Genomic DNA, 14339 nt, shown 5'->3' on the forward strand with positions numbered 1-14339 from the left:
TGAACCCTTAACTTATTATATTAATTTTCCTGGGTGTCAAAAACATAAAATAATATTATTTTTTGACAAAAATCTAAGTGTATCCAATTGCAATGTTGTCCGGGAACCAAAATGTGTGTATTTCAAGTGACAATTCCCTTTTTCTCCACAATATTTTGTGCAAAATCTCTTAATTATTAATAAGACTTTGTGAATTAACTAAAATATCCGTCTCCGGCCGCAAATTATTTAATATTTTACGCGATAAACATCTGCGTATGATATATCATACGTTGGTTGAATTGAGGTACTTTTTAGGTTATAGTGCGAGTTTATTTCTGTGAGGGAAGATCTAAGGGTTTGGGAATAAAAATATAAATTGCAGTGAAAAGGAATGCCAGGAAGTGCTAAATCAGGTACATCGTAAGTATTAATAAGTACCTAATACCAGGAAATATAAAAATTATAGCAAAAATCGTGATTTTTGTAGGTTTGAGAACGAAGAAGGATAGTACATCCGGCTCTGTCCGGAGACTTGTCAGCATATTCACCAGAAGTCTCCGTCCTAGAGCAAACCATGCAACATGAGATGGTTATTTTACTTCCTGGCTACGCAATTGTTTGCGATGAGGATAACTGCGGGATTCAGGACAAGTTCAGATTCTATATTCTTAGAGCTAGAACTCTACAAGAACTCGGTGAGTTGATTCTGAAACCCAAGGATTGGTGTTCTATTGGATCGATTAATTAATTGTGGTCCAAAATCTAGCCAAAATACTTAATTTCAACATAAATTATGTAATTTATGCACTTATATTAATTAAAGACGTTGTTTCAACACTGAGAAAAAATTGGATTTTTTCAACCCCCTTTCGTTAAACGTATGATATATCATACGGTGTCTACCGACGCCCCCATGGGGGCTAAAAATTTTATTTTCAGGAATTATATTTCTTATAGGTTTATTAGTCAAATTCTAGAAAATGAAGGTCCTAGGTACAGAAGATCTATGACCTCGTTAGCATGGGTTAAATTCTCTTCTAAAAATCTCTCGAATTTGTTGTTTTTCCGGTAAACTTATATAGCTCATGTACTTGTTTACAATATTGCGTAAAAGCAAATGAACTGAATAAAACTCCATAAACACCATAAAAGGTACAAAAGAATGAATTTGAGGAATGTATAGTGATATACAAATCCATTAAATTTAAGTGTAATGCTTTTGAATCATTTATAACAAGAAGAAATTCCATGGAAAATGTTTTCTCTAATTTTTATTGAAAATTTATGGACTTCTATTTAAGGGGGGTCTCTTTTGAGAGCTGGTGAAATTAAATGTTTTTATTTTTCTTAGGGTTTTTTCTTAAACTTGGTTTTCCGGTGTTTTTCACATTTAATGACTTATTATTGAAGAGTAAAAAATCACTTTCCGCCATCCTATGTGCGATGCCATTTTCAGATTTTCCTCAAAACACAATGCAATGGTAGGTTTTTCTCAGAATCTACTTGATGGATTTTGATGGGGTAAAAAGCAAATGAAAGAGGAAGGATTAGCGGAGAATGTACCGGAACAGTTTTCTGAATTTCAACTCAGAAGTTGAGAAAAATAAATAAGAATATTTGTTTATTTTACTTAGCCTCTAAGTCGAAATTCAAGTCTGTTCCGGTACATTGTCCGGTAATGCTTCCTCTTTCATTTGCTTTTTACCCCATCAAAATCCATCCAGTAGATCCTGAGAAAAACCTACCTTTGTGTTTTAGGGCAGTTCTGTGGAAAAGTCGGAAAATCACAAGATGGCGTCGCACATAAGATGGCAAAAATGTGAATTTTTACTCCTCAAAAATTAGGCTTCAAATGTAACCAACATCGGAAAACCCCAAGAAAAATGAAAGCATTAAAAATATCTCAATTCCAACAATTTGCCCAAAAGTCCCCCCTTAAATTCTCCTCCTTTTTTATTAACTTTTCCTATGGTGAAGGATTTTATTGGAATGTACTTAAACGATTTTAAAGAGAGGTTTATATGGATTTGTGAAAAGTTTTATGGTGGTTTTTGCGAAATAAATGGGATTAGTGAATTTTATTTCTTGAAATTGTTTATTCAACTTCTTCTACCAACTTATTTTCTCTCTTATTAACTTTTTTGTGCAAAATTTTTCAAATCAATCATCATTGCACTCAACGGGCACACAAAAGGGCTCTCAAAATGAATTAGAGTCCAGAATGGAATTCAAAATGATTCTTTTAAATTTGTTCTTATGAAGTTTGTGAAGAAAAGAAACGATCCCACACCATATGGAGTTGAGAAGCATACTTGCACACACTACCTTCAAACTTTTATGAAGGAAAACGTATCAGTTTTTGATGGAGTTTTCCTGAGGAAAAGGAAAATGAGAAATGAAACCTGAAGAAGGCAAACTTGACTTGAGAAAGTGTTGTAAATAATATTTCTTCTTTTTCACATACCTACAAAAATTTATATATATATATATATGAACGTGATGTGGAAGATTGTAAAGTTTTCATATATGAGTGGCGCGATGGAAAAAACTTTTTTTTTTTGGTATTTTATATTAGAAGTTACGCGGGGGAAAAATTAACGTGTCGGATCCCTGCATCCTACCCTCACCTCCCTCAATTTTTCCCATGATCACATGCATGCTTCTCTAACATGGATAATCCCCCCCCAGCCCAGAGCATTAAAGTAAAAATTCCCAGTGGGTCCTCCGTGAAATGCCGTCCCATGAATTTGTGTCTTTCAGCTGCACGGGTGGCCATCAGCAGCAGTCGCGCAAGGTGAAATGCCCTGGCGACAAAAGCAATAGCCTCGACGATGAGCTTTCCAGCAGACGATCCGATATGTATAGTTCATGTATAGAAAGTAGCAATAGCGGTGCCGGAATGAAAGTTAAAAATGATTTTCAGAAGAAGTCAGACACACCAAAAGAAACACTCATAAAAATACCTTGTAGTAGTAATGTGAATAGCCAAATGATGACAGACAGCAAGTGTAGTAATGCGAAAATTGACCCACCATCAGCCGCCAGAGACAGCACCGCTGATGATGACACGGGGGGAGGAGGTGACCTCCAGGACAGCAGTGCCCTGCTGTCGCCAGCACGTGCCAACTATCGCAGCAAATCCCTCCCCAAGTCATTCATGCGTGGCAGGTAAGGGTAAACCACCCACCCCCACACCTACACCTCGCATCATATATTAATTCAAAATATCTTTTCTCTCCCAACCCACCCCCCCCCACCTGGCAGCCACTTGAAGAAATCAACTGGAAGTCGACCGACAAAATTGGTAAGTTTCATATCCTTCCTGACTTTGTAAATAGTTTATACCACCATCTGCTATTTTTCCTTACACTTTATCTCCATTCTCTCCCCCTCATTCTCTCCCATTCCCCATGATCGCTTTCACGACAAACAACATTTCAATTGAGACATTTTTCCATCCCTCCCTTGTCTTTTTTTTCTTATAAGATTCTTTTTTTATGCGCCTTTTGCGTCTTCCACACCCCCAACTTATATGTAAAAAAAAGACAAACATACTTGAAGCTTCCTGTTTGACCGTGAAAATAAACGTGTATTCTTCCCTTAAGCCATACGTGCGGTGTTTTTGGTATAAGGAAAACACGGGAAAATGTGTGGCAATTAAAGGAGAAGCACGCAAAAAAGATACGGATTATTTATCCCAAAAAGAGAAGAGGGAGCTTTTTTGTTAAGAAACTCAAAATGAAGACCAACCATTAAGCGAAAGCTCGAAAGAAAATTCTTTGTTTTTTTTTGAAAAATATTTCCTTCGTGGGAATTTCTTTGAAAATGTTCCTTGAGAATTTCCTTGTAATTTTTTTTTCTTGAGAATTTCCATGAAAAATTAAAGATTTGCTGTAAATTGTTTTTCTACTGGCAATGTGTGACCTTTATGATTTAATTTTCAATTCTTCAATTTACTAATTTATGCCATATTGACTGTGACTTCAAAAGGAACATACAGGCACATACGCACATATGTAGTAGAGCATACATAAATTGATTACAAACCTTATTATTCTGTTTCCAAGAGCAAATTATACGCCTCTTATATGGACAAAGATTATGTATACAGAGAGAGGAATCAAATATGTATCCAACAAATAATATATTTCAATAAAGGGTAACAAGGAGAATTAAAATTATGAGTATGAGAATTATGTTTTAAATTAACACATTAAATTACATTAAAACCCATTAATTAATTTACAAGGAGAATTTTCTTTAATATTTTAGGGTATTAAAGGACCTTCAAGTTAATCTTCGACGGTCCTTCATAGCTTTATTTCCCTTTACCATTGAATTTTGTATGAATTGAAAAATCATAGTGGTTGGGCGTTGGTGAATTAAAAAGGAAGAGAAAAGAGCACGGGATGGTTTTACTTTAAAAGGAAGCTTCCTCTCTGATGAGCTTCTCGCAGAAAATTGAGTTTTCTTATAAACAAATTAGACAGAGTAGGGGGTGAGAGTGGGAAGAAGTGTGTAAAATAATGGAATTTTAATATCTCTTTGATGTCTCACAAGGAGAAAAATTTATTCCAGGAAAAACCCAATGAAGTGTCATCATTTAACTTGTGAAAATTGTTTAGAAAGAAAATTTTCGTGTTAAAGCGATTAATTTTCAAAAGACAAAATTTTCCTGTGGCTTTGTGCTCATTTTCTTGCCAAAACCAGAAGAAATATTTATGTACATGAATATTATTCAGAAAATATTGAAACATTTGGGCACAATTCCTGGAAAAGACATTATACCGATTAACTTGTCTATAATGCCTTCAAGAAGAGAAGTCGAATGACAAATATCCTAGGGAAACAGAGTTGATAATAATTTTATTTAATAGATGGAGATTTAAAATCTCAAAGGAGTTTATACGATTTTATATGAGAAAGTTTCCTATTGGAGGAGACAATCAGGGCATGCCTAACACCGTAGAGAATTAAAAAGAAAGAATAAAAAAATGTTGAAAATGCTTCCTATTTTGCAGTGAGATCAACTGGGATAAGCCAATAAAAATTTACCTAAAAATGCATACAATGACGTCATTATAATGTTTATTGCCTCTTTCAATGCATGAAGCACAATGAAGCATGAAAATAATTAATTTTTAAAAATCATTGACGAAGAATTGGTGTGAATGCGTCATGTGTCGTGAAAAAAAAATAACACAATAGTGACGTCATTGATTTCATTTTAAGGAAAAAAGTTGCCAGCTGTTCATAGCTGATCCCAGTGAAAAATGGAGTCTCTAAGGCTATTTCTGATTCTTTTGCCTTTTTGCATCTCAACAAGTTTATTCATTTTGCAATTTTATTCTATTGGTTTTTTCTTATAAGAAACGGATAAACTCCTTTGTAGAGTCGTAAATAGAGAAATTTTATGGAGTTTTGCAATGTTTTAATTTTTTTTTAACATTGTTCATCACAGATCACAGCCTTAAAAAAACTTATTAAAATAATAAAATTGAAATGATTAAAAATTCAATTTTTCCCTCTAAAAACTCTTAATTCTGTCATTAAAAAAAAAGAGGATTTTTTAAACAAAATATAAGAGATTAATATTTTTACAAAATTAAAACTATTTTTCTTGTAATTCGGATCAACTCTGTGTGGCGTGCCTCTTTGGCAAGAGGCACACACAAAAGCAAATGTGCAGAGTGACGAATTCGGCCCTGAAGTGCCATATGAGTACCAGGTGCAAGATTCCCTTTGGTAGCGCGTAAGAAGGGAGAGAGACCATGACGAAGAGCTGGAGGAAGACGAGACTGTGACGCTGAAAATTGTCGCTCACAAATTGACACAGTGCTTCTCATCAATTCAGAAACATTTTCATCATTTTGCACCTGAATCCCCATCAGAAAGACAAACCGCACACTTCCTCATTAAATTCTAACATCCTGTCTGGATTTTTCTTCTCTCTCTCTTGGAGTTTTTTTTAGTGAAAAGTGAATTTGTTTTACCGCTCTTGCAGACAAATCAAATGAGAGCCGTATCCAGCCCACTTGTCACAGAGGAGACCTTCACATTCGTGACTAATGAAAGCCAAATACCTGAAAATGAGACGCTAACTGTCGCCAGTAGCAACGGTGAGTGATTTCCCAGGGTCTGGGGTGGGTTTGCAATATTTCGACCTAATTGAGTGATTAATAATTTGCCATATACACATCCAAACACAACCAGAGTCAGTCCTGCAGAAATTCAAGAAGAGCATCACACAATTTCGTGGGAAGCACAGCCGAAAGCGCAACAAATGCGGGGAGTGTGAGGCACAACTATCGAAGGCAATGAGCAAAAGTGAGGAGAGTCGTTTGATGACCAAAACGGATTCTGAACCAGAAATCTTCAAGGAGAATCTCTCTCAATCATTCCCCGATAGTTTGACGTCCCTGCAGGAAGAAGAGGGTGAGTGGACTTTCCTTTTTTCCCCAACAAAAAAAACTCATGAAAATACATTTCAAAGGATATTTTGTGAATAATTTTCAAACAAAATTAGTTCGTTAGAAAAGTTTTGAATTAGTTTAATGCATTTGTGGTCATAAAGTGAATTAAATTCATTCCAATATGTTAAATCCAATGTTTCAAGTTTTGCTTGGATGTTTATAATCCAGATTATACGAGGAATAATTTTCAGGAATAAAAGCTTGTTGGAATAAATTATAAAAGAAACATTTTAGCTGATATTTTAGTTAATATGGTTTAAATATTATTGCAAGTATGCGAAATAAAACTGAAAAATCAAAGATGAATTTTGAATGCCTAAAGCACCTTTGAAGTTCAGGCAAGTCAGGTTTTATTGCAGAATAATTTAAAGAGAAATCTTTAAATACTAAAACTATTAAACTACAGAAGTGGAACGATATAGGGGAGAGCGGGGTTAAAAAAGTCACTTAAGGGTTTAGAAAAAGCTCAAAATATCATATTTCCCAAACAGATAAAACGAAATGTATAGCTCAATTCTTTAGGATATTTCTTGCCCTACAACTCTTTCTCAGATCATTTTGTTCTATCTACCTAGGAAATATGATATTTTCTGCTTTTTCCAAACCCTTAAGTGACTTTATTAACCCCGCCCTCCCCTATGTATTTAAGAGTAGAAACGCTTAATGGCAAAAGAAACGTCAAACATCAGAAAAGAAACTGTAGACGTTAAAATGTCAATCGTTCAAAAAAACAAAGTCAAATGTTATAAAACAAATACCAAACTTTAGAAAGAAGATTTCAAATATTAGAAATGGAACGATATTATTTTAGAAAAGAAGTATTGAACGTTCGAAAAGAAATAAAACAACAAGCTTCAAAATATCAAACGTTTGAAAATGAGCGTCAAATATTAGAAACAACGTCAAGCATAAGATGTCAGATATTTAATAAATAACTCAAAAAAAAAAAATAAATGTCAAACGTTAGAACGGCACAAAGTTGTCAAAAGTTGATAATTTCAATGTAACGAATGTAACAGCCGTTAATATTGTTTAGTTTGTTATCTCTTATTCTTTATTAATCTCAATTCTAAAGACATTGTTTCGAGACGACTTTTAACGATTAATCCCTTAAATTGATTTTTAAGTACATCCTTAAATTAAAACATAAAGAAACACTAACATAGTGAAAGATTTTCTTTATTAGCAATTCAATGCTAAAAACATTTTTTTCAAACACATTAAAGATTTAAAAAATTGCATTTTCTCATACCTTTATGCGCTTTTCTCAATGCAAAAAAAAAATAGAAAAAGCTCCAATATACGCCGAAGCTGTGTTTGCCTTCCAAGCAAGTGATACGCAAGAGTTAGCCCTACGCAAAGGGGATCTCATTGAAGTCTTTGTGTACGACGATTGCCCCTGGTGGTGGGGGCGTCTCATGATACCCGACCCTGTGCCCACAATGGGATCCCCTGCAACACGAGACGGTTGGTTTCCACGGGACTTTGTCAAAGTTATCCCTAGTGTGGCTGTACGAAGTAAGAAAGCCGAGAGTCTTGCTGCAAATCCACCCCAAGATCCTCTTGGTGATACTCGTGCACGCAATGGTGTGACTGGGGATAAGCCCTCAATATCCAGTCAGGAGTATCAAATGAATTTCCGTGATAATGCCATCCGGGAACTCCTTGATGCTGAAACAGCCTACGTGAACCTTCTTTCATCCCTCTGCTATGGGTGAGGATTTTTTTCTTTTTTCGCCCTACTAAACCTTCTCTAAGAAATAGGTACTAAAAAGAATTTTATTTGGTAGATTTCTGCACAAACTACGACTCCACACCGAAATATTTCCTATGGAAAGTATCAATTGTATCTTTTCGAACATTGAGGACATTCTTCACTTTCAAGAGGCATTCCTCGATGCACTCAAAGCAGGAATTTCCAATCATTCTATTGCCAAAGTGTTCTTAAGCCACCAAGCGGCTTTTTCCGTCTACTCCACCTACTGCAACTCCCATCCGCGTGGCTTTATGGAATTGGAGAAATATACAGGGAATAAAGCAGCATGTGAAATTCTAGAAAGGTAATCCTTCCCCCCTCGTTAAGCCGTCCCTGTACAAGCAAAGATTTTACAAAGTCTTCTTCTTTTACTTGTGCACCACATAGATGCAGAAAGTGCGAAAAACTCCCAGAACTTCCACTCACTGCACATCTCTTGGCGCCAATTCAGAGAATTTGTCGGTATCCACTTCACTTGAGTGAACTTGTAAAGTACTTCCCGTCCAATCCAAATTTCCAGCGTGACGTGAAGAAGAATGAGGACATGATGGACTGCAAGGAATCATTTGAATTGGCACTTGGAACGATGAAAAAGGTGGCAGAAATGGTCAATGAAGGTAAACTCTGCTTAGTTAGAAGAAAATTCTTCATTTTTTATCAATAAAAAAATTTCTTTTATAGAAAAACGCAACAGTGAACACATGTCGCGCATTCAGACACAATTTGATAACTTCACGGGGCCCCCGCTGCACTTCCACAGTACCCGACTCTTCCTGCAAATTGACGCCATTCGTCTATCGCCAAACTTGTGGAATAACACATTCACCCTCTTCCTCTTTGATCGACAAATAATCTACTGTCGCAAGGACTTTATGAAACGCACCCATTTTATCTACAAGGGTCGCATCTTCCTTGACAACTGCAGCATCCTCAATCTACCTGATGGCAAAATGTTTGGTGTTACACTAAAAAATGCCCTGAGAATCTACTGTGATACCCGCAACAAATGGCACGATTTCTGCTTCCGCAGTGCCGCACACAAGATTCGCTTCCTCAACACCCTTTCCGTTGAGCGTCAGTACTGTGGCACGAGTTTGTTTGTGTCGGAATTTGCCGGCACAGCGGATGATGACAATATCACAGATGATGAGAATTTGGGTGTGAAAAAACCACCTGATGGTGACATTAATCGCACAGAGGTTGTCCCCCCTCTAGGTGGGGGAACAACGTCAAATGGACAAGCAAAAAAACCCAAACCCGACGTATCGCACTACGATGTGCCGAAAAAGGTGATTCCCATGGAGGAAGGAGGTGCAAATCGTCGGCACTTGGGTAGCTGGTTCAGGAAGCCAAAGAGCACAAATAGTACCCCCTTCCAGAGCCCCACGCATCGTCCACCACCCGTGGATGGGTTTGGGATGCAGAGAAATTCAATGGACGGGAGGAGTGCACCAAAAAATACCGATCCCTCAGCAAAAGCATCCTGAGGGTGCGAGAGTACACTCCTCTAGAAGAAGACTTTCCTGTTCCAGCAATAAAAAAAATCTTCCTTCTCTCTCTTAAACTATGTTGTTCATCTTATGCTCTCTGTTCTAAAGAAAAACCCTTTAAATTCCGGGTATGGTGCTGTGGAATTGCAGGCATAGTTAAATTATCCTGCCCCTAGAAGGCATCTCACTGTAGGAATTTGATTGTCCAAAAGTCATTTGGAAATTTTTACTTTTAGGACAAAATACATGCACTAGATGATTTGAAAGAATTTCCAGTATTTTAAGGGACTTTCATCAGGCCTCTTTTCTCGGGGAAAAAGGGATACAAAGTGACTTTGGAATCTCTTATACCACACCAAAATCCCCATAAAATCAACCTCTTAAAAATCTTCACATTTATAGACAAGAATAAATAATATTGAATTAATGGAAAAAAAAACGTCAAATAATTGAAAATCATACGATTGGTGTCAGCTGTGGGATCGCAGTAATTATGTAATCCGTAAAAAAAAAGTTATAATCCTGCAATTACAGAGCACAGCCCTAAAAAAAATTGATAAATTGCGATAATAAATTAATAATGAAAAATTGGACAAGAAATCCAGAAATTGTGTAAGGAATGATCCCTTTCGTTGTAGCGTTAAATTGTTGATTGAAATATTAATGAAAAAAAAAACAATTCACAGACTCTTTCAAAAAGGATGTATTGTGTAAAATAAAAACAATTGAAAAGTATTGTAAAGAATTGAGTTGCTGCAGCAACAGATACTATTATTAAAAAAAATATTTAAGACAGTGGTAGACAAAATTTTACCTTTTCTTTTTAATTCTACGTTGTGGTGTCCATTGGAAGTTCGTCCTTGCGCTCGAGGATGGCAATAAAAAATCCATTTGTAGCATCAACTTCGGGTACAGCATAGATGCACTTCTTGCCGATTTTCTTCAACGACCCAAAACTCTTCCACTCACCCTTTAGCTGTTCCAGAGGGGACTTGAGTTTGAAATTCTTGAATTGCTTCAGCGCCTGCTGAACGACCTGTAAGATGGGGAGGAAAACACACGTGAATGCCTCTTAGCAGTCCCATCGTGGGGAGCATTATGAATTTTTGAACAGCATCCCCAAGAGATGGTGGTGATGGTTTTGTTCTTCTTTAATGGCACATGGGGAAGGAAGAAGTGACAATAAAAACCAATAATCTTAAGGTTCTTTTCCTTTTTCACTTCTCTCGCTTTGCGTTGTTGTGGGGGAGTCTTTTGGGCCCTATTACGATGTCTTTATACGAGGAAAATGTCAAAGATTAAGAGGTCGAATTTTGCAAGGTTCCTTGGAATAATTGAGCACATGTGGAGGGCATGTTCTGTGAGAACTATGACGTGGTGTAGGATTTACAAAACTTTTTGGGACTTTTAGGGACAAAATCTCACAATGATGGGAAAGTTTTAATATTATAAAATGTTATGAACTTTGTAGACATTTAATCATTCTTTTAAAGATTTTTTAAAGATAAATTGAAAATTTTTTTTGATTAAAATTGAAGGGAAATATTCATTTTATTAGATAAGAATTCAATAACGTACACTACCCTTCAAAAGTTTCCGGGCAAGCAAAAATGGAATTTTTTTTAAGGCAAATTTCAAGTGGCTCTATCTCCGGCTGTGGTATACCGATTTTCAAAAATTTACTAGTTTTGGAAAGGAAATTAAATTACCTTTCCTATGCTCTACTCATCAAAATCGGTGTACTAGTGGCGGAGTTACAAAAGGTCAAAGTGAAAATTTGTGAAATCGTAAAAAAATACTTTTGCCTAGGTTTATCAAAATGGCTGCCAAGAGCGAATGGGTTGACCGATTTTCAAAAATTTACCAGTTTTGGAAAGGTGAGAAATGTATCTTTTCAAAACTAGTAAATCTTTGAAAATCGGTTAATCACAGCCGGAGATGTAGCCACTTGAAATTTGTCTTAAAAAATACCCCATTTTTGCTTTCCCGGAAACTTTTGAATGGTAGTGTACATTCCATGATAAGGTGATGTGCAAGATTAGTTTACAGAATTACAGGACTTTTAAGAAATTTCTAAACAAAAAATTTTTCAATTTGGATTTGCAAATCTTACCATTTCATTTTCCTGAACATTCATTGAGCACGTTGAGTAGACAATTCGTTTAACTGCTGGAAAAGTCTTCATGGCATGACAGAGAAGTTTCAGCTGAAGCCTAGAGAGTTTTCCAATGCGATCCTCATTGTACTCTGTTCGTTCTCTTGTCTGTATCTGAAAGATTACTCCACTGCCTGAGCATGAAGGATCCAGGAGAATATACTCAATATCCGGAACATCTTCATCGCGAATTGTCAAACTATCAACATTCAAGGGTTGAATTATTGTACTTCCGGAATTCATGGCAAAGTCCTCGAGAGTTTTGAAGCGTGCATTGTGATTCTCAGCCGCATAGATCACTCCCTTATTCTTCATCATTGCAGCCATTTGGATTGTTTTGAGACCCGGAGCTGAGCACATGTCCAATACATGAGATTTACGAGGTGGTGCGAGGAGGAAGGGTGCTAGGCACGACGATTTGTGCTGCAGGACAACACTCAAGTCCTCAACGAAGCGATGCGTAGCCCAATACTGTCGAGATGTGAACGGAAAGGCAAATAAATTGGGAACATGAAAGTCCTCAATGAATTCATTGTCTTGCAGATTTTGCACAGCTTCCAGGAATTTCGTGTAATCTTCAGCCGCTGGTAGTTGCCTCCAACCCTCTTCCATGCTTAGGATTTCCAGAATCTCCCTAGGTTTGACTTTTAGCGTATTTATCCGAACATAGCGTGGTAATTTACTTTGTTCTGGCTTTGGAACTTCTCCAAAGGATTCCAGAGCTTCCTTGAACTTTTCTCGTAATTTCTTCTCATACGACAGCACCGTTGTAACAGGCTTGGATTCTCCATTTAGCTTCCCAGCACCAATGAGGAGTTCAGCTACGAGAATTGTGCAGAGGTAGGGATTCATCCGATCTTCCTTCTCGAGGATTTTGCTGCTTTCTATTACAGCATCAAGGATGGGTTTTTGCTGGAGGATCTTTGTTATGAGCCCACATAGACGTCTAACTCGCTAGAAAGGAGTAAATTAGTCGATTTAATTGTTTTTTTTTTCGGGAAAGGCGATTTTTTATGTACTCACCGCATGTTTTTCTCCATAAATCATGCTCCTCATGGAAGCTCCATCCTCTTCGTATTTCTGCAAAATCTTGCTGGCAACTTTGTACTGTGTTGGGACTTTTATTGAATGAGTGAAACTCATGATGACCTACGCTAAATTCACGAGGAAATTCTCTTGGAAAAAACACGAAAAGCAGAACCAAACAAACCACGTTTGTTTTCTTTCTTGAAAGGTGTGAAGTTAGCTGCATAGTACCAGCTGCACATGGAAAAATACAGATAAAGACACGACTCTTATGATAAAATTGCCTATTCTTTTACGTGTACCACTTGTAGACTTTAAAAGTCGCAAAACAGCTGACGAAATAAAAAAAAGGTAAACAAAGTGAATTCCGGGAATTTCCTGGAAATTGAGACAAATTCTTGGGGAGAAAAGGAACAGTTCCATGGAGGAGTGCGCTGGTGTTACGGATTCCCCCAAAAAGGGACCCACACTCTCCACATCGACATCCAGTTTTGAAGCTCTGGATCCTCATGATCCAAATCTTTCGCGTCTCGCTACAAAAATGTTCCAGAAAACAGGAGATTTTATCTCAAGTGAACTCACAGGACCCCTGGAGGACTACAAACTTCTTGAGAACATGAATCGTGCCACAATTTCCAAGTATTCCGATATGCAGCAAATCACAGAAAATCTATCAGCATCAACGGCAGAATTGAATGTGAAGCTTGAGGAGCTGGTGAGTACTGTTCCCTCTATTCCTCCTCTCTGACTTTTCAATTGTGGTCTAACATTTTGTTTTTTTAATTCATTTAAGATGCCCTATCTGCAACAAATTGACGAGATTGATGCCACAGTGACGAAGATTGAGGTTGCTGCCTACAAACTCGATGCCTACACGCAGCAATTGGAGGCAAAATTCAAGAGTTTAACACAAAAGAAGTAACCAAAAGAAATATTTTTATTTAGTTAAATACATTATTTGCATTCCCACACGTAATCATCCGAGTATTAATTTGAACAAAATCGCCAGTATATTGATGAATATCAAAGGATCTGCAAGAAAAGCATCCAAATCATCACAAAAAATCGAAGAAAAACTCATTTCTTGAAAAATCTTACATTTGACAACTGTTCTGATGGATCGAATGAGATTAAGGAGCTGAGTCTTTACTGTGGGAGGCTCACCAAATCCCTGAACATTCGCATTAGCGCCCCATCCGACTAAAAAAAAATCACCGAAAGTGAGGTTAGAAAGGTGTTTTTGCAACTTCAAATGTTTCTCCTTACTCTTGGCCAGGAATCTCTCTTCGTGGAGGATGCACACAGCATTGAGACACAACAGGGAGGCTTCAATTAAATTCCACAGCGTAAACATTGCAAGAAATAACTTTGTTTTGCTTTTTTTGATCAACAATTTTCTTCCGGAATCTTGTTGGAATTTTTCGGAACGCCCACTGCGATCCAAGCGGCTGTAATGC

At 36.9% G+C, this 14339-nt stretch overlaps 4 protein-coding genes across 4 annotated transcripts in view; 2 read left to right on the top strand and 2 right to left on the bottom strand.

Annotated features, from left to right (window-relative positions):
• The window catches only part of LOC129794045 (uncharacterized), a 31601-nt gene extending 21092 nt beyond the window's left edge, over positions 1-10509 (top strand). Inside the window, exons 8-15 of the mRNA XM_055834625.1 lie at positions 2743-3150; positions 3247-3286; positions 5987-6101; positions 6196-6417; positions 7743-8169; positions 8246-8515; positions 8599-8828; positions 8893-10509. Of these exons, the coding sequence (XP_055690600.1) occupies positions 2743-3150; positions 3247-3286; positions 5987-6101; positions 6196-6417; positions 7743-8169; positions 8246-8515; positions 8599-8828; positions 8893-9698 (2518 nt within the window). The 3' untranslated portion in view covers positions 9699-10509. The remainder of the gene's footprint in view (positions 1-2742; positions 3151-3246; positions 3287-5986; positions 6102-6195; positions 6418-7742; positions 8170-8245; positions 8516-8598; positions 8829-8892) is intronic.
• LOC129794046 (28S rRNA (cytosine-C(5))-methyltransferase) lies at positions 10387-13106 on the bottom strand. The gene is made up of 3 exons (XM_055834626.1): positions 12880-13106; positions 11815-12810; positions 10387-10737 (listed from the first exon to the last, which is right to left on the bottom strand). The coding sequence occupies exons 1-3, from the start codon at positions 12997-12999 to the stop codon at positions 10531-10533; spliced, it is 1323 nt and encodes a 440-aa protein (XP_055690601.1). The 5' UTR covers positions 13000-13106; the 3' UTR covers positions 10387-10530.
• An 88-nt stretch (positions 13107-13194) lies between these two features.
• Positions 13195-13858, top strand: LOC129794050 (biogenesis of lysosome-related organelles complex 1 subunit 2). The gene is made up of 2 exons (XM_055834630.1): positions 13195-13597; positions 13676-13858. Exons 1-2 carry the CDS (start codon positions 13304-13306, stop codon positions 13802-13804), a joined length of 423 nt encoding a protein of 140 aa, XP_055690605.1. The 5' UTR covers positions 13195-13303; the 3' UTR covers positions 13805-13858.
• On the bottom strand, positions 13802-14316 carry LOC129794051 (immediate early response 3-interacting protein 1). The gene is made up of 3 exons (XM_055834632.1): positions 14149-14316; positions 13981-14082; positions 13802-13914 (listed from the first exon to the last, which is right to left on the bottom strand). The coding sequence occupies exons 1-3, from the start codon at positions 14234-14236 to the stop codon at positions 13859-13861; spliced, it is 246 nt and encodes an 81-aa protein (XP_055690607.1). The 5' UTR covers positions 14237-14316; the 3' UTR covers positions 13802-13858.
• Between the last annotated feature and the right edge of the window lie 23 nt (positions 14317-14339).

Source organism: Lutzomyia longipalpis, chromosome 3 (genome assembly GCF_024334085.1).
Source record: "Lutzomyia longipalpis isolate SR_M1_2022 chromosome 3, ASM2433408v1".
Classification (NCBI taxonomy): Eukaryota; Metazoa; Arthropoda; class Insecta; order Diptera; family Psychodidae; genus Lutzomyia; species Lutzomyia longipalpis.